Source organism: Enoplosus armatus, chromosome 8, assembly GCF_043641665.1.
Source record: "Enoplosus armatus isolate fEnoArm2 chromosome 8, fEnoArm2.hap1, whole genome shotgun sequence".
NCBI lineage: Eukaryota > Metazoa > Chordata > Actinopteri > Centrarchiformes > Enoplosidae > Enoplosus > Enoplosus armatus.
The window spans coordinates 14747993-14766563 of record NC_092187.1 but is presented as its reverse complement, the minus strand read 5'-3'; the positions used below and the strand labels follow the sequence as shown (position 1 = coordinate 14766563).

The 18571-nt window shown below is 42.2% G+C and overlaps 2 protein-coding genes across 3 annotated transcripts in view; both read left to right on the top strand.

Annotated features, from left to right (window-relative positions):
- The first annotated feature begins 553 nt into the window (after window positions 1-553).
- tlr9 (toll-like receptor 9) lies at window positions 554-3977 on the top strand. 2 transcript variants are annotated; one of them, XM_070911158.1, is made up of 3 exons: window positions 554-1959; window positions 2239-3523; window positions 3636-3977. In XM_070911158.1, the coding sequence occupies exons 1-3, from the start codon at window positions 554-556 to the stop codon at window positions 3840-3842; spliced, it is 2898 nt and encodes a 965-aa protein (XP_070767259.1). In that variant the 3' UTR covers window positions 3843-3977. The 2 variants fall into 2 exon arrangements, with proteins under 2 accessions (XP_070767259.1, XP_070767258.1); XM_070911157.1 differs by having other exon boundaries at window positions 554-3523.
- Window positions 3978-7768: 3791 nt separating this feature from the next.
- LOC139288865 (ERC protein 2) overlaps window positions 7769-18571 on the top strand; it is a 108696-nt gene continuing 97893 nt past the window's right edge. Inside the window, exons 1-3 of the mRNA XM_070910308.1 lie at window positions 7769-8632; window positions 12498-12521; window positions 12638-13393. Of these exons, the coding sequence (XP_070766409.1) occupies window positions 7769-8632; window positions 12498-12521; window positions 12638-13393 (1644 nt within the window). The remainder of the gene's footprint in view (window positions 8633-12497; window positions 12522-12637; window positions 13394-18571) is intronic.

The following is an 18571-nucleotide window of genomic DNA, read 5'->3' as shown; positions in this document are numbered from 1 at the left end:
TCTGTATATTCAAAGGACAATTAAAAAAAAAAAAGTAATAATTTGAGGTGATATCTGTATCTGATGCCCCTTATGAATTTGACTTGGGTCACATGATTTGCATCAGGCTCATGTATATATGACTAGATGCTTTCACTTCTGCATAAATGGATCCAGTTTCTGGTCACTGCACAGATTTTTAGATGCTCTTTTTAATCTTCCATCTCCCCACCTGGATTAAATATTGCTTCATCTGGCTTTCAGATTTTAAGATACATGCTATACCCATTATGGTAAGTAAGAGAACATTTTATTTTGCCGTCAGAAATGTACTACATTTCACTGTAAGAATGATGTAACTACTCTGTTGTTACATTATAAGCAAAGAAATGGCTGATTGGAAAAGCTTGAAAATTTCTACAGTAGTTTGCAGCTGCTTTAACAGGGTCTGTAGGGTGATATTTATGAACGTACTGAATAATGCTTGAGCTCATGCAAAATTAAATTGTCTGCTCAGACTACATATTCTGAACCACCAACAAACAACTGAAATGAAGTTTCTTTTTTTCAGGCTATGTTGAAAAATATCATCCTTTGTCAGCTTCTTCCATTAGTGTGGACTATAAATACCATCTTTTTCCCATGTGACACCGATGTGAATACCACCACAGTGGACTGCTATGACAGACCACTCAAGCATGTCCCCTTCATCAAGTCTACCACTGTAGTGTCACTCAATTTAACTCGGACTAAGATTCAACAAGTGGGGCAGCATGCTTTATCAGGTGTCCCAAACCTTCACACTCTGAAAATAATGGGAAATTGTCAACCAGGTCACCAGAGAGCTGTGGAAGACCGCTCATGCAAAATGGTGATCCACTATTATGCCTTCAAGAAGCTACGGAAGCTTCAATTTGTGTATCTGTCAGGAAACAGTCTCACCTCTATACCCTGGTTACCCGAAAGCCTGAGGGTTCTTGATCTACAGAATAATTGCATCTTCCACATTATCCACCCTCTAAAAACTCCACATCTCGAAGAGCTCTTCCTCGCCAGGAACTGCTTTTATGCAAACCCTTGCAACCAGTCCTTTTACATCAGCGAGAGGGTTTTCAGAGAGCTCCCTAAACTCAAAAACCTTACCTTAGGCTATAATAATTTCACAGCTATCCCTAAAGGCTTGCCACCCTCACTGGAGAGTCTGGATTTAAGAGAGAATACAATCACCGAGGTCTTAGAAGGAGCATTTGCCAACCTGACTATCCTCAAGCATTTGAATTTGGAGTGGAATTGCCAGCGTTGTGACCATGCAGCCAGGCCCTGCTTTCCTTGCCCACATAATCTCCCTCTATACCTACATCCAAACTCATTCTATGCTGAGAACAGCTCCATCGCCTTCCTAAGCTTGCGAGGAAACTCTCTGAAAACATTTCCAGAGGGTCTTTTCCGACCTTTGAGGAATTTAAAGAGATTGGACCTCTCTGACAACCTCCTGGCATATGCTATACGTAATGGCACCTTCTTTGCAGAGCTGAAGGGCCTCACTTGGATTAGCCTTATCTACAACTATGAACCACTGAAGACATTTCAGGATCTGATCCTCTCCCCACATATTGCCAATATATCTGGTTTACAATATCTTCTCCTGAGTGGTAACTTTTTCCACTTGCTTTCAAGAGAGAGCCTTAATGTTCTGTCTAAACTTCAAAATCTAACGAAACTAGAACTGAGAATGAACTTCATCAATACTTGTAACTTGAAAGCTCTGAAACAATTATCGTCTCTCATCAATATTGACCTCTCCCAAAACATGCTTAATTTCCTTCCATGCTGCTCCAGACCATCATCTGAGATTGTGGCACAGGAAAGTTGTCAGAACCAGAACTTTTATACACAGAATTTTCCTGACCCACCTCCTCTGCTGATAGATCGAGAAGTCACGCCTGGAAGTGACATCTGGGAATCCAACCAGTCAAACAGGCTGGAAAGGTTGGAGGACAATGTGTCACAATTCCCATCACTGTGGGACTTTAAAAACCAAATCTGCAGACGTAAACTGACATTTGACCTGTCTCAAAATGACATTCTGTCTCTTAACAGAGAGGTGTTTGTAGGCATGGAAAATGCTGTTTGTTTAGACCTTTCCTTCAATTACATGAGCCAGGCATTGAAGAGTGGGATGTTTGATAGCATGAAAAATTTAGTTTTTCTTAATTTGTCATACAACAGACTTGATCTTTATTATAAAGAGGCTTTGAGTGAGCTCAAAACCACTCTGAAGGTATTAGATGTTAGTAACAATGAGTTTCATTTCAAAATGAGGGGTATGGGCCATCGTTTAGAGTTCCTTCAAAATCTGACTAACTTGGAAGTCCTAAGTCTGGCAAACAATGGCATTGGGATGCGAATAGATCAAAGGCTGATCAGCAGCTCTTTGAAGTACCTCTACTTCTATGGGAATCACCTAGACATTATGTGGGATTCTGATAACAAGTACAAGTACACTCATTTCTTCCAAAACCTGACAAATCTCATCTACCTGGACATCTCTAACAATGAACTGAAGTCAATCTCACCAGAAGTGCTGTGTAACCTTCCAGGAAGCATTAAGGCCCTCAGCATCAGCAACAATCTGCTGAACTTTTTCCCATGGCAAAACATCTCAGCACTCAGCGACTTACATCACCTGGACCTCAGCCAAAACTTCCTGTCTTATTTGCCTCATAAAGTCATAGAATTTGGAGAAATGTTTTCTCTCTTGGACCTTAGTCACAATCGCCTTAGTTCCATTCCTGAGGATTTCTTCAGTAAGGCGAAATCCTTGCAAAATCTGTATCTCAGCCACAATCAGATCAAAGAGTTGAACCATCAATTTCTCCCTGCGCCCTTTAAAAATGGTAGTGCCCTTCAGAAACTCACCATGCATGCTAACCCCTTTAAATGTGACTGTGATACATCGTGGTTTGCGGACTTCTTGCGTACTACTCCGATAGAGATTCCTTATCTCACCACACATATACACTGTGAATACCCAGAGTCCCAACAGGGCAAGAGTATACTGTCTATGGACCAGCGTTCCTGCCAGGACATATATGGTAGCTTAGCATCCCTCGTCTGTTCCTTCTTGGCTGTGACGTTCACTGTTCTGCCCCTACTGAAGCATCTCTATGGCTGGGATCTGTGGTATTGCTTACAGGTACTCTGGGCAGGACATAAGGGCTACTCCCAGCTGGCTGGTAGTGATTCAAAATATCACTACGATGCCTTTGTGGTCTTTGACACCAGGAACCAGGCTGTGAGGGATTGGGTCTACAACGAGTTAACTGTCAATCTGGAGAACTCAGGCCACAGGAGGTTTTGTCTCTGTTTGGAGGAGAGGGACTGGATTCCTGGGCTTTCATGTATTGAAAATCTACATAATGCTGTCTACAACAGTGTGAAGACAGTGTTTGTGCTGTCCAGTGGTGCTAATGGCAGTGAGACAGTGAATGGTGTGATCCGTCAGGCGTTCTTCATGGTTCAACAGCGGCTTCTGGATGAGAAGGTTAGTAAACATTTTACTTTTTATTTTCATGTGCATTTTGTGGATGTGAATCTTACCACCTTTGAGCTGTGTTTTCACAACACTAAACTATATCTGATATTATCCAAACAAGGTCGATGCAGCTGTGCTGGTTCTGTTGGATGAGATGTTTCCCAAACTGAAGTACCTTCAGCTGAGGAAAAGGTTGTGCAAAAAGTCTGTGTTGTCCTGGCCGAGAAACCCAAGGGCTCAACTACTTTTCTGGAACCGAGTGAGAATGGCATTGTCGTCAGATAACCTCAACTTTTATGACAACAACATGAGTGAAAGTTTTATATGACTACCTTTTAATGGCTGATAGATAGATAATCATTTTTGCCACTGTCCCATTGCCTAATTTTGCCAACCTCACCCCATCCTTAATTGTGTCACATAGGCAATAATATGTAGTTGATGTTTTTAATATGTAACTATCATTTTTAAAATTAAAATGTAACAGCTCTTCCATGTAATTGTTTTACTTTTCAACATTGTGGCCTATTTTATCTGACATTTGTCTTTAAATTTAAGTTTCTTCATTTTTCTTTTCTTTTTGGTGAGTTATTCCTTGTATTCAGAGTGCTTGAGCTGGGCAGGGACATGTTGCTATTGTGGGCAGAGTTAATCAAGACACTGTACATTGTACATAGACACTGATATTGGACTATACAAATAAACTTGACTTGATTTCACTTGAGTAGCTTGATTTCATAAGTGTTACAAAGGGAGTAATGTAGTGAAGCTGTGTATAAAACCATCCCAATCTCAAAATTTCACTTCTCTTTAGTTAGATGTTGGGAGGAAATGAAACTGATGATTGTTTCTTACAGGTTACAGATGTCTTAACAACATCACCTGCTGCACCCATTCAAAGTAAGATAAGTCACCTGTGATTCTCAGTTTCCTGAAACAGTTCCACATGTTTAAGGGGAAACCTCAGCACAGGTCTGCACCAATTTGCTAATAACATGTCAGAAAGCAGGGAAGCTTTGCTTAGGTCATTCTGCAGGCTGCTGGCCAGAAGAGGAGATTGGCAGAAGTGCATGCAAAAATATTGAAAGTTACAAATTCGTGCAACCAGACCTGCTGCGTGGGCAGTGCAGCTTGTTGCACTGTAATGCTATTATAGCCTGTGGGCTGGGATCTCAGTTTCATTTTTTGTCTCGTGGCCTGAATTCCATCTGTCAAACAAGCATCCCTTTTTCTGAGAGTGAAACCTCTGACCAAAAATAGTTATTTGTACTCATTTTCTGGTTGAGTGATATTCAGTGAATGAACAGTATACTGAACAGCTGCAGTCTGCTTGTAAATTTCTCAAAGAGCGCCAGGTCCGCTTTATCCAATCATGTGGTGCACTTTTAAATTAGTTTTCTTTTCTCTAAATCGAATATAATAAACAAACTTACTTTCATGGGATTACATTACTGATGTCTGTCAGGGTATTTGTTGTCTGGTCTGTATGAAAATTAGAATGCAGTTTATTTACTTGAAGTTACGTTGTTTTGTGTTTTTGGTTTGACCTTGCAAGTGCCATGCCCAGCTGACGCTCATGTAAAGTGTATGAAAAAAAGAAACCCTCCAATCATTGTTGTTCGCGCTGCCCCACCACGCCGCGTAGGTCGCGCACGCGCCAGCTTGGGAGAGCGCGCCCACGAGGACCCGATGGCAGGACAGGTCAGGGGAGAGCTGAGCCGATGAGATCATGGAGCCTGCGCCGAGGTCGGACAGGGTACGGTCGGGACTTCGCGGTGATGGAGACGTGCCTGTCCGGTAAGCCAGAGCACACTGTTGCGTGCACACCTGGATTTTGCGGCACCATTTGGCAACATTATTCAAACAAATTAAACTCTTTCTGCTTTCAGTTTGTGTAACAGATTAATTATTATGTAAGGTACCAGCTCGAACTAATGTAGCCGTGTGCATATGAGCAAGAAACTAATCCGTCGTACCGTGGTCGTAGTAGAGTTATTCGGGCTTCTGTGTCCGGGCTGCGTAGTCACATGCAACACGACCGTTTTACTCGTGTCACCCATGAAATATAGTGCAGTCTACTTCATAGTTTGAACGTCAGGTTGGCAGCACGTTGAGAGGGGGCTCGTGTGGTCAAATGTTAGCATGCAAATTACGCTAGTGCAGTTTGGGTGGTGACTCGAGTTTTCTCTTCGCCGCAACAGCTGGCTGCCAACTCAGAAGTAAGTGCAGAGGTTTGAGTCAGTATGAACTGTGAGGCGTTTCCTACTTGTGGCATTTTATTTTATGCATTTTCGTCAGTCCTGTCTTTCTTTGTCAGTTGTTTCGTCCTGTCAGTAGGGTTTGACAAGAAGGCATACAGCTGCGTAAACTTGGCGCGTGCCCATCTAAACTGACCAGTTACACTGACGTGTGATGCCTCCATCTTAATGCAAATGATATCTCATATCTGTAGTCAAAGCTTCAATAGCAGACAGCTAACATATTTCCTTGTTTTAAAAGATTTAGACACAGTTATCTTTGTAATTCTGTTTTAATCATCATCATTGAATTCTAGCGGTAAATGCTCAATTGATGTACCAAAATTATTAACGGAATTGATGGTTTCACTGCTGGCTCACAAAGCTAAATTCATTGTCTCAAACAATGATGGATAAGGGATTGACAGCTATGTTATGACTGACAAGCAGACTTAACCAATCTCTCAGTTGCATCCTGTGCAGTGACTCCCAGCACCCAATCCTCTTGGATTAGAGGAGGGATTATGATTTGGATTTGCTTCTGCTTTGCAAACAGTCCCCAATATCTGGTCCACCATGGACTGGGTTGTGCTTATTTTGATTTCCTGAGGGTCTTTTTTAATACATGTCCAGGCTTTTTGCCTCAAAGACAACAAATTACCCAATATTGTTTATGATATAGACATATAGTATAATACTACATATGATGATTTTATCCTACTATGGGAACAGGTTTATCATGTTGTACTTTCCAAGTATGATTCAGCCTAAATTCTTAGTGTCTATTTTTTTAGTCGAAGCCTAAGGTACCAGTATGTCTTCAGCACTTATAAATTCTGATGATGAGATGAGTTTTGCAAGTGCCCCAGAGGGATGGCAGAAAAAATACCTCTGCAGTCTGCCATGGCCATAGCCAATTACGCTATTTTGTCCCTGTTGCCTTCAGACCTGAGCCAGCATTATAGTCCATGTGTTTCATGACGGTAGATTGAGTGCTGTCCATGGTGCTGAAATGGTCAAGCCGGTCCCTCTTCCTGTTTTCACTCCCATCTACTGTGGTGACTGTGGCTGTGCAAGGTGTTCTGTACATAATGAGTACAGGCATCTACATAATATATAGTCCGGTGGTTAAACGGACATTGTGTTCCTGTCCTCCCATCACTCTCACAACCACACATATAGAAGAGAGAGGATTACAGAGTACTGTAGAAATAGTGAGAGAGGTTTTTCACTACATCAGTTCAGCTCTTGATTGGCCACAGTTGAGCAGGGAAAGATGGAAATTATACTACAGTATACTAAATGTCTGTCTATAACTAGTTCTTCTTCTATAAGGTCTTATTGTTTAGTTGTACCATGAACCCTGTAGGACTGGGTAGCGAACAGAAAATTGGCATTGGTTACTTATTATTGTTCTTGATCAGATAGTTCCTGATTTAAATCATAATTCTGCATTTCTTTTACTCAGACAATGTACTGTACAGGTGCTTGTGTTTAGACAACGTTTCAAAAGTTTTTTATATTTTGTTAAAGAAAAAAGGGCTTTGGAGAAAAACACGTTTATATTGCTCAAAGCAAAATAAAAATTCTTGGTATCAGTGTGAGGTTTGGTCTTATATTGGCAATAGTATTGTAAAATGATAACCAGCCCTATGATCCATGTAGTGATGCAGCTTGTGTTATTTCTTTTAATACGATTGGTCTTTCTTTCAATGTTTGCCCCTCTTTTACTTGTCTAGAATCCACCATGTCCTGCACTGTAGCTGAAACCATAAGACCTCTGGCCTGTGTGTCTGGGAGCCCTCTAGCCAAAAGTCGCTGCCTCTTTCTTCTAATAGGACTAAATGAGACTCAGCCTGAAGCCCTAAACAATCAAGAATGGACAGGTGAAAACTGAGAGGCCGAGAGGTGGCCTTTATCCTAAACCTTGTTATTAATTTTGGTTCCATAAAGGGACATGAAAATATTCCCAACCTTGACGGTTTCCTCTCAGAAGTCGACTTTTGCCATATAAAAAATGCCTTTAAACATTAGAGCCAAGCCCTCGCAGAGCAAGCTTTCTGCTGGCCCAAAGAGTAGTGGGAACACTGATGGCAGCACATCTCATTCACGCTTTTCCAGATCCCCCAAACAGGGGAAAGGCAAACAGGCTGCAAGTTCAGCACCAGGCTCCCGCTCAGGGCTAGAACCAGGTTCTGTGTCAGGGGGTGGGCCTGCACCAGCGTCTAAATTGACTGGAGGTCAAGGGTCAGTGTTGAGGCCAGGTTCGAAGATAAAACCTGGCACAGCAGCAGACAAAGGAGTAACTCGTGGTTCAGCGACAGCTCCAGGCGGTAAAACCCTGTCTATGGAGAACATCCAGTCTTTGAGTGCTGCCTATGCCACTTCAGGCATCATGTACCCTATTGAGCGGGATTCCTTGGAGCCCTCTGGTGGGTACCCCAAAGGCACCATGACACTGGGCAGGAGCACCAGCCGCTCCTCCTACACCAACCGGACAACAGCCATGGGTAGCAGCCCAAACATCACCTCCTATGGGCTGCATCACTCGTCAGACCCCTATGGAGACCAAACCTTGCATCCTGCAGGGACTTCCAGTCTGCGGCGCCAGTCTGGGAGACATCCCCAGGCACTGGATTCGGCTGGACGGGGAGAAGTTTCCACGTTTGATCTCCAGGCTCAGCTGAGGGAGCTGCAGAGGGACAATGACAACCTGAGGAGAGAACTGGATGGAGCGAGGGATGGACGGACGGGCCCCAGCATGAACAATGTCAACTTCTGGAGCCCAGATTTGAAAAGAGACAAGGGTGTTAGGCGGGAGGAGGGAGTGAGGACCTCAGTTCTGAAAGACCCGTACAGGACTAATCAAGAGGATCTGCAGGTGAGAAAGACAAATTGAAGAGTTCGTTTCAAAAACACTGTGTTTCCACTTCCACAAAATTCTTAGATTGCTGTGAGCAAAACACAAGCAATTTCATCCACTAAAATCCAACAGTAAGTCACTTTAACACCAGCAGGTCTTTATTAGAGAAGATGTCAAATTTTTCAAATGGTGGAAATTTCATTTTGAAACAACTCTTTGTTTTGTCCACTCACACATCCCATTTAGATGTTTTGTGTTGACCCGCCCATCTCTTCTGCACATCATACCTCTCACATCATAGCTTTTGTTCCTGTCTTCAAGGTTGCATAGACAGGCTTCTGTGCAGTTCATTTGTAAAGATGCTTGCCAGGCTCAGTACTGTCTGTGTTTCCATGGGAACGTGCCCTAGTGGCAGTCATTCTAAGTGTTAGCCAGATTCTAAAAAAGCTCACAGCTACTCCTGAAGGGATGGTGACCAGTCTGTCCGATGCCACCTCTCCCCAGAGTCCATCCCACTCAGCCTGAGGCATTATCTATCTGTCTGCCTCACTGCATAGCTACTGTACATCTGTTCTTTCGTTGTCTATCTTTCTTCTTGTCGGCCCTCTGTTTCTCCATTTGTCTGTGTGACATTTTACTTCCTTGTGTGTCTGTGATTGTCTGGTGGGAAATAGAAGTGTTTCTCTGGAGGAAAACACCTGGAAGTCTGTATAAGATATATATTTCATCCTGTCTTTCTCACTATACAACTTGTGTAATTTCTGTTGAATCTCTTTCTTTCTCTCTCTCGTGCTCTTCATCTCTCTCACACAAGCATGCAAAAACTTTAATCATATCTGCGCTCTTCCATCTGACTCCTCCCTCCTGTAACCAAGGAGCCACCTCTGCATTTGTATTTATAGCTTTTTCATCTCACATTGTCATACAGTGCGAGGACACTGACACACACATCCATGCACACACTTTCTTCAGATTTTAACCAAACATAATAAAAATATAAAATTTGAAAATGAATGCAGAATAGCTTGTTGTTTGTACAGGCACATAGTAATTGCTGTATAGCTTCGTAGAGCTTCCTTAACAAACAGCTAAAATTGCATAAAGATCTGCATTCACCACTAATTCTTTCCTTTAAGGGAGTGCACACACAACTCACATACAGGTACACAAAGAGATACACACACTACTTTTACCACAGGTTTATAAGCAATAAATGTGTTTTAGATTCTCATGCCTGTGGCATTAAACTGGGGCAGGACGGTGAATGTTGCTGCTCTCTATGTATCTGCAGACTTGTCCTAACTTGACCCTGTCTGTGATAGATGGATGTGTTTGTCTCTGTCTCTGCTCCTTCAGGCGACAGACCCATCTACTGAAGCCTCTTACAGTACCTTTTCTGTACCCTTATGTACCTTATGAGTGTGTGTAGAGAATTTTGGGGTTTTATATTAAAATACAATAGGATATTAAAGGAAGAATTAGTTAACTTTATTAATCGTCAATCAAAACTGGCACAATAGAATCCATTTAAAAATCTTGAGTTGCATCGGAAAAGCCACCATAAGACAAATAAAAATAAAAGACCCTGTACAAGGCTCTGATGGAAACCATTAAATGCAAAGGTCATGATGTGTCCTCCTGCACTCACATGTAGGCTGTCGTCAGAATAACAGAATGCTGATTTATCAGTTTTTCCTCATGCTGAACTCAATTGTCCTTCATCACTCCCCTGAATTAGCAGCATCTTACTTCACACCGTCTTTAATGTTTCTAACATGATTAATAAAAGCGAAGTTCATTCTGAAAATCAATGTGACAAACACCCACTAGTGATGTGTCCAATTTTAGTAACATTTGTCATTAATTTGCTTTACCTTAGCTTGTATATCTAAAAATGATTAATCACAAAACATTATATTACTCTCTCTCTTACTTTGTTTCTGTGTCTGTCTTTCTCTTACATTCTCTCTTCCTCCCTCTTTCTTACACACACACACACACACACACACCTAAGGCTATTTCAGCTCCAGCTGATAATGATTGCAACTTTGTCAGCAATATTGATCTCTCATTAAATTGTTACCAGCCCCCTTTTGTCTCTCAACTTTAAACTTAACTTTCTCTCACAATGATTTCAGCCCTGTCATTTTAAAATGAGATAAAAGCTGAAGTGACTTGGTTATTTTGAAAAAAGCTGCACCTCATGCAGGAGATGTTATTCTGCCTCTTATCGGCTTTCTCCCTTATCACCTCTATCCCCCATCTCTCAGATTATATTATTTTCCCTGTTTTTTTGCCCTTCAAGACATTGTGGGAAGAGTTCAGTCTGACAAGAGAACTTTGTAATTAGCATAAGGAATGTCACCTCTTCTCTCAGCTGCAGTGACCAGAGTTGTCCCCTAACCATCTGTTTGCTTTGTGTATGTGTGTGTGTGTGTGTGTATATGTATGCGTGTGTGTACACTTGTACATATGTATTTGTGTCTACAGTCTCGGTTGTGTGTGTGTGTGTTTGTGCGGAGGACTGTCCACCCACTCTGACTTGATATTCAGTGCTAGCTTGTTGCATTGATTATCCGTGTTCGCTCTCGCCTTCCTCCTACATCTCAACTCTGTGTCCTTGGCGCTCCCCACCTTCTGGACCTGAGCAGAGGAGTACGAATATTTGAGGAAAAATTAGTAATATCTTCTCACAGATGAAAAGATTAGTAATTTAACTTCTATTTAGTGTTTGTGTCAATTAGTATTTATGAATATTTGACATACTGTATGTTGAGAAAGATGGTGTGTGTGTGTTTCTGTATTTTTCCTTTTGTTTGATGTCCTTACAGCCTTGTCTTACCCTGATCAGTCAATCATCAAGAATGCACTCTGTCCATGGTTTCAAGCACAGAATGAATTTCCATTTGCCAGTCGGGAAATGCAAATTAGCGTATTGTATTTTCTTGTATTACTTTGCACTGCAACATGCGGCAAAAGCAGGAATATTGAGTGAAATGTGTTGTCCCCAGCGACACTCTATCGGGGCCCATTTGTGTCACTTAGTAATCAATTGTTCAAGTGATAAATGTATTGACAAATCAATCAGCCATTGCATCAGTAAACCTTTTCAGTCTTGGTCATGCACTGATGAGTCCATCTTTAAAAAGTCAAATTGTGCAGGCAAACACTGTTTAAACCCGTAAAAATTAATTCTAGGTAAATATCTTCCAAAGGTCTTTAAATGTCACGCCATGCTGTATAACGGAATATTTTTAAGAGGATGGACATGAACTTTAAAGTTTTCTGTTCTATATGATGATACCGCCAAGAAACCATGTGAAAAATATACTTTAAACACTTTATTTTACCATTTTGCTTACTAATATAAGGACTGAACTATTAGATAAAGATTATTCTGTTTTATCAGTCTGACCACTAGTTTGCAAATTTCTTAACTATGTCCTTTAATCATTGATGTGTCAGTTTATTGATCAACTGATTATTGATACATATAGTGGCACAATTAGGCCCCCATAATGCTCATTGCATGTAGGCCAATAACTGTGGATCTGATTCTCTTTGAGGTAGTCTGTACATTTGGAAATTTTCATTCTCTTTGTTTTCATAGATTACAAATTTGTTTTATCTGGACTAACATCCCCCTTTGATGTTCATCTATCTGCATACAAACCCAAGTCAGTTTTGCCTATGTATTCTCCCTGTGTTTTGAAGAGAAGTGTCGCCCCCTGGTGGCCAAAGCATATAACCATCACCCAACAGCTTGAAGTAATCCACATAATGGTTTGATATATAGGGTATATATATATTTTTATTTTTTATCTACTTTCTATTTTGGCTTTATGCTTGTGTGTCTTTTTTATGTTGCATCTCTTTGCTGCAGCCAGGGGATATCAGAAGAACCAAGGTCTGTTTTATGTACCCCACTCTATATTTTTATATACTTAGGAATTATGTGTATTTGGTATGTTTGTGTGCTTAATGTTTGCGGCATGGGCACTCAATCGTTCTCTGTCTCTGTAGCAGCTTCCGTTGACAGTTCAGGAGCTTCAGGAGGAGCTGAGGGCTCACAGGGAGATGAACAGTCGCTTGCAGCAACAGCGACAGCAGGGGAACTCTGGCTCCTATCGAGAACTCCATACGGACCAGGACCACAGAGGGGGGCTCAGCCCTGGCCACAGCCCCAGACAAAGCCCCAGCAACCTGCACAGTCCTGGACCAAAGAACAGCTCGAGAGCCAGCCCATCCAACACATACAATCCGAGGCAACAGGAAGCTGACATCATCATTCACAGCCCTGGTTATGGCTGTAACACTGCAGTAGCTGCACAGAGAACCAGTCCAGCCAACACCCTTCAGCCTGGGCCGAGGAACAGCCCGAATCAGCCCCTCTACAGTCCCAGCCAAGGTCCGGTGGTACCGCCCAGCTCTAGCTCACTGCGGGCCTGCAGCCCCTGCCAGGTGCCTGGGTGTGACGGCTTCTCCTCATCTCATCCAGTGGATCCATCGGAGGAGAATTTCCTCCGGCTGCAGTCGGAACACGAGCGGCAGGCCAAGGAGCTGTTCCTGCTGAGGAAGACCATGGAAGAGATGGAGATGAGAATCGACTCTCAGAAGCAGACACTGGGCGCCCGGGATGAGAGCATTCAGAGGCTGCTGGAGATGCTTCAGGGCCAAGGTCAAGGTCAGGGACACTGGGGTCGGGGACAGCGGACGGGCATCATAACCATGGCGGCACAGGAGGCTGAAGCGCATCTGGAGAACATGCATGTGAGAGAGGTGTGTTTTTCTTTCCAGGGGTGAATGGTTATGTATCTGAACCATTCACCAATAGTATCAAAGTGACTTTGACAGGGCCGGGCAATGACGATATTTATGAGTTATCATTTTGATCATGGGGGTTTTTCGATATTGCGAATCGTACTACAGAATTGTGTTGAGAGCTCAAAATGACTTCAGACTGCATACAGTCTAATGCATGATGGCTAGTTAAAAACATTAAGATGGTATGTGATTTTTGATACCAAACAGATATTGTGATTTATATTAATGCCATACTCCATACTTAGATACAGATATGATGTATTTATTTTATGTATTTCTTTTATTTGCATATTACGTGATGAGATTAATTGATAACATTTGGCTGTGCATGCATTTTGAATGTACAGTATGTGTGTGTGTGTGTGTGTGTGTGTGTGTGTGTATATATATGTGTGTACCTATTAGTGTGTCTGTTTTATGTAGAGTGTGGGAGCAGAAAGCAGCTCAGCAGGTCTTATCAATGGGCCAGATTAACATACGGAGAGCTCTAAGCCTGTGTTCAGCCATGCAGTTTTACAATCTGTATATATATGTGTGTGTGTATGCGTGTGTGTGTGTGTGTTCTTGCGTATGCACATGTTTATATGGCAGTTGCTCATATGTAGCTTGTCTGTGCGTTGTTCATAGCATTTGGCATTTATTCCACAGCATGCTGCATTGAAATGAGCGTGTTGGTCAGTGGAATTTATAAGTGACTAAATTAATGTAGCCCCTCACAAATTCTCAGTTAAAATGTGAGAAAAGTTATTTGGTATTGGTATGCTCATACCTTTTCTGTCTGCCTCAGAGACTCAATTTTATCGATTGAGAATTAGTACCAGTGAGCTGTGGTGTAGCACAGGTGTCTCTATATCCTCTGCCAGGAGGGCTAGCAGTAGGCTGTTCTGTGCTCCTCACTCCTGCCTTGTTTATTTTTAACTCCTAAATCTTCTTAGCCTTTAATTTCTCTACCTCTCTGTCGTGTGTGTGTGTGTGTGTGTTTGTGTGTGTGTGTGTGTGTGTGTGTGTGTGTGTGTGTGTGTGTTGCATGTCTGTGCGTGCCTCTGCTATTGTTTGTGTCATAATGTTCTTGTTTTTCTGTCTATGTGTTGTTTGTCTGCCTCTACGTCTGCCGTGCCCGGTCTCAGTGATTGCGTGTGTGTGTATGTGAGCATGCGTGCACATCTGGGACCTGTCGGCTTAGCGTTTCTAGCGAGGACACTCCCTCACTGGCTGCCGATGGCTGATGGGATATCCACCCATGCTGGGTGTTTGGTCACTGTGATGATTTTGTCAGAGGGGAGTATGGGTGTTTCAGCCCATGCTAATGCAACCACTGCTGTGCATGTGTGTACTTGTGTGTGTGTATGTGTGTGTGTCTGTGCGTAATGTAAGGGACCTAACCATGCTGTGTGTGTAAGAGGTGAGTACCTGTTCACACAGACTCTGTGTGCTGTGCTATTTTTAACAGCTTGACAGCTTAACACATACTGTGGGTGAAATGGAGGAGGAGGGGGTGACTGGGTCTGAAAGGTGAGGTGAGAGAGAGAGGGAGAGATGGGAGAAAGGAGTGTTTTTCTAAGGTAGAAAAACAGACTGTGTTTGTCTGAATATTAATGTATGATTAATGAGGGAAAACACTCTGACTGCCCTGATTGAAAAGAGAGGATTGTTGTTCTTTCGTTTTTTTTCCTTCGTCTCCTTTTGGCCACCTCTCCTCTGAGGTTGACATGGGGTGATGGAGTCTGTATGTGTGTGTGTGTGTGTGTGTGTGTGTGTGTGTGTGTGTGTGTGTGTGTGTGTGTGTGTGTGTGTTTGTGTGTGTGTGTATGCTGAACTGATTACATCTTAAGTATAACAGTTAATTTTTCAGTTTTTAAGCCCAACTATAAGCCTGGCTTACAGCGTTTTTATTGTGTGGATTGTATGTACATCAGATGGTAAGATTACTGTTTAACACTGTGCACGGTCCATTACATATAAGGTAAAATCAAATGTTTTAAATGTCATTTTTATAATAGTTTGATAATAATACCAAGCTGGTCCCAAAATCATTGTCTTATAATGAGGATAAGGTAAACATATTCAAAATAAGGAATAATGTCGTGTTGATGCATAAAATGCATTGTCCAGCTTCACTGACAAAGTTGTTTTATGTGCAACAAATAAATCAGTTCCTGTGAACTGAGCTACTGTTACACATTGAATGGTAGTGAAATAATTATAACAAAACAGTATCTTAATAAATGTCCAGTAGTGAATTATGAGAATCTGAACTGTTTTTAGAATGTAAAAAAAATGTATTTATGTATTATTAGCTATTTTGGACCAAAAAAAAAAACATTCAAATTTTGGGGATTTCAAAATTTAGTTTATTAGCATTGTGGTGAAGAATAGTCAAGTTGTCTGACAGTTTGATATGGTTGGTGTTGAGTGTTAAATGCTGGGCTGAATACAGAATAATTGAAGGATTTCTATGCACTAATTTAACTGAAAGCAGAAGCCTACTTCCTGTGAAGGCGTCATGCCTTTGTTTGTGTGTCAGAGTGGTAATTTAGCCTTACACTTGCACTTGTCATGGTCGGTGAAGGCAAGCCTGTGATGGTAGTGCAGCTATTGCCTCTATTAGGGGGCACTACTCTTAGTTCTTTTGATTAGCTCCAAAGGAAACCAGCCCAACTGCCTTTCATTACCGCACCCATTACTCTCCTTTAAATGACCCAGCTTGTTTAGCTTGAGTTGGGATAATAAATGCCTCAATTTTCAGTTCACCTCTGCTTTTATGGCTGAGGGTTGGCATGGGGGCTTTCGCAGTACTCTTTGCTTGTTTGAAGAGAAATTGTCACCTTAAATTTGTGTTTATATTATCTTTATTTTTTAAATGTAATGAAGGGTTAGGCGACGCATGAACCTATGTAGATTTGTATGCTGCAAATCTGAATTGAGTAAGGGTTCACAGATAATTGAAATCTCTTTTTGTCTTTTCCCCTTTCTCACTCTGTTGTATCACTCAGGACTTATAGACCATTGCCAGATGTGAAGTTACTTTAAACAGCTGTCTGTGTTTATGTGTGTATGGTATGCTGGCGTGCAGTATGTGTGGATATAGAACTCCGTCACTCCTTCACCTGTTGATGTGTGTTGTCAGGGGATGGTGTGTGTAGTGGTGCTCTCTCGCTTGTGCTTCCTGTTCAGCGTTGTCAGCTGTCAGACTGTCTTAGCTGCACAGACCTGACATAGAAGCACTGGCCCATCTATGTCTGTCTATTCACTTGGCTCTTGAAGTAAAATAAGAAATGTTAATGTAAAGCAGTACTAGCAATGTCCACAAAGTGGCAGTGTTTTATTAGAATTTAACTACTGTGGTGGTTACATGCACTGACTGTGAGTTAGGTTATGTGTGATGACACACACACACACACACACACACACACACACGCTGAGAGGCATAAATCTGGGCCTAATCGTCTCTCCCCAGCCACCGGGTCCCTGTGGACCCAATAATAACAGCCGCACCACTGGTCTGTTCCTGCCCAGCTCTGACCTGCTGCCAAAGGCGTGCACACACACATGCACACTCTCACTGTGAGATTTTTACTTGGAGATGGCATATCTACTTTCATACATATCGTACTGCAGATTTCATATGGTCCTCAGGGGCTCTGGATAGAGTTAGGGCCCCTACTGTACATGAAGACATCTCACTCAGTATTGGATCAGTCCGTCTGAGTATGTAGCATTGCTCTCGTGTTGAGAACGCAAGGGCAAAACACTTATGGCTCCCCTGTTTTTCTATCGTATGCTGTTTTTGGCAGGCCCTCTCTGTCTGCCCCTGCGTCCTCCCTCAAACATTGATGAAACTTCAGAAATGTAGCTTAAAACTTAGTGCCAGCATGTTGAGGAGAAGTGGAAGTTCATGTCAGTAAATCTGTCTTTTTTGTAAACTCTTTCCTGCTTTTGTCTTTTTGCTCACTTTCTCATGCCACCAGCCTATCAGCTGCAATTTTTTGACGTCTTCTCCTCTCTGGCTTTTCTAATCTCCTTTTCTGTGTGTGTGTCTGTGCATCAACACGTCCCACTCAGTTTTTCTTTCTCCCCGGGCTGATATGCTATCTGTTGTGGTTAGGTTCATTGGTAAAAAGCCCCTGTCCTGGGTTGGGCTTTTTTAGGGCTCCATTCTTGATTGGCTACTTTCAGCCTCCACTAATGAAGCCCCTCTAAACTAACATTAGAAGACCACTGTAAATGTCATCAGCAAACACTCACACACACACCAATACTCCCTTCTCCCCACCACACCCCGGGCACCACATAGTCGCCACGCTCTGTTGATCTCCCAGAATGTTTGAGCGGAAAAGTTTATCGGGACAAAATTACACCCCTCAAACCTTCTCCGCACCCTCTCCACCCCCTCCCTATTTCTCAGCAAGGCCTTCCCTCTGATTTTCCTTTTGTCTTTTCAAACTGCTCTTTTAAGCCACTGAGCTGATATGCGGACAGATTTTCACATTTGTGGCAAGCAAATGTGTTTCCTTTTTCTCTCACTGATGGAGAAGGGATGGGAATGTGATTGATGAATGTGTGTGTGTGTCTATGTAGGATCTGTGCATGTTCTAGTCTGCGCATGGCACATATGACACCATTGCCTTCAGGCTAGAATTGAACCTTTTGACCGTATCCTTCATTCAGGATGCCGGCATTTATTGCTATAGTTTTATGTTTGATCCTATTCATTCCATATGCTTGGTCCTCTGACACATGTGGAGCAGAGAAGACGGTCTTTGATGACTTAATTTCACCTATTGTTCTTTAACTGTACTCTTACCGTTGTTGATAAGGAGTTAATATCCACACTCTCTCTGCACCAAAAAGACTGGCGAACAACACTATTTGTTATACTATATATATGTATAAGGACAATAAATTGAATTGAATTGAATATAAATACTTGAATGCACACATGGAGACAAAAAGACAGGCACACACTGACATACACACACTCACAGTGACACATTAATATACTTATGGTCAATAGAAGATTAGGATTGTGGCAGCCGTGGACATGCCAGTCTATGGGAGGCATGCTCTGACAGCAGTAATCCCCCCTTATCCACAATTGACATGGACAAGTGGATAAGGCCCTTGTCTCCTCTC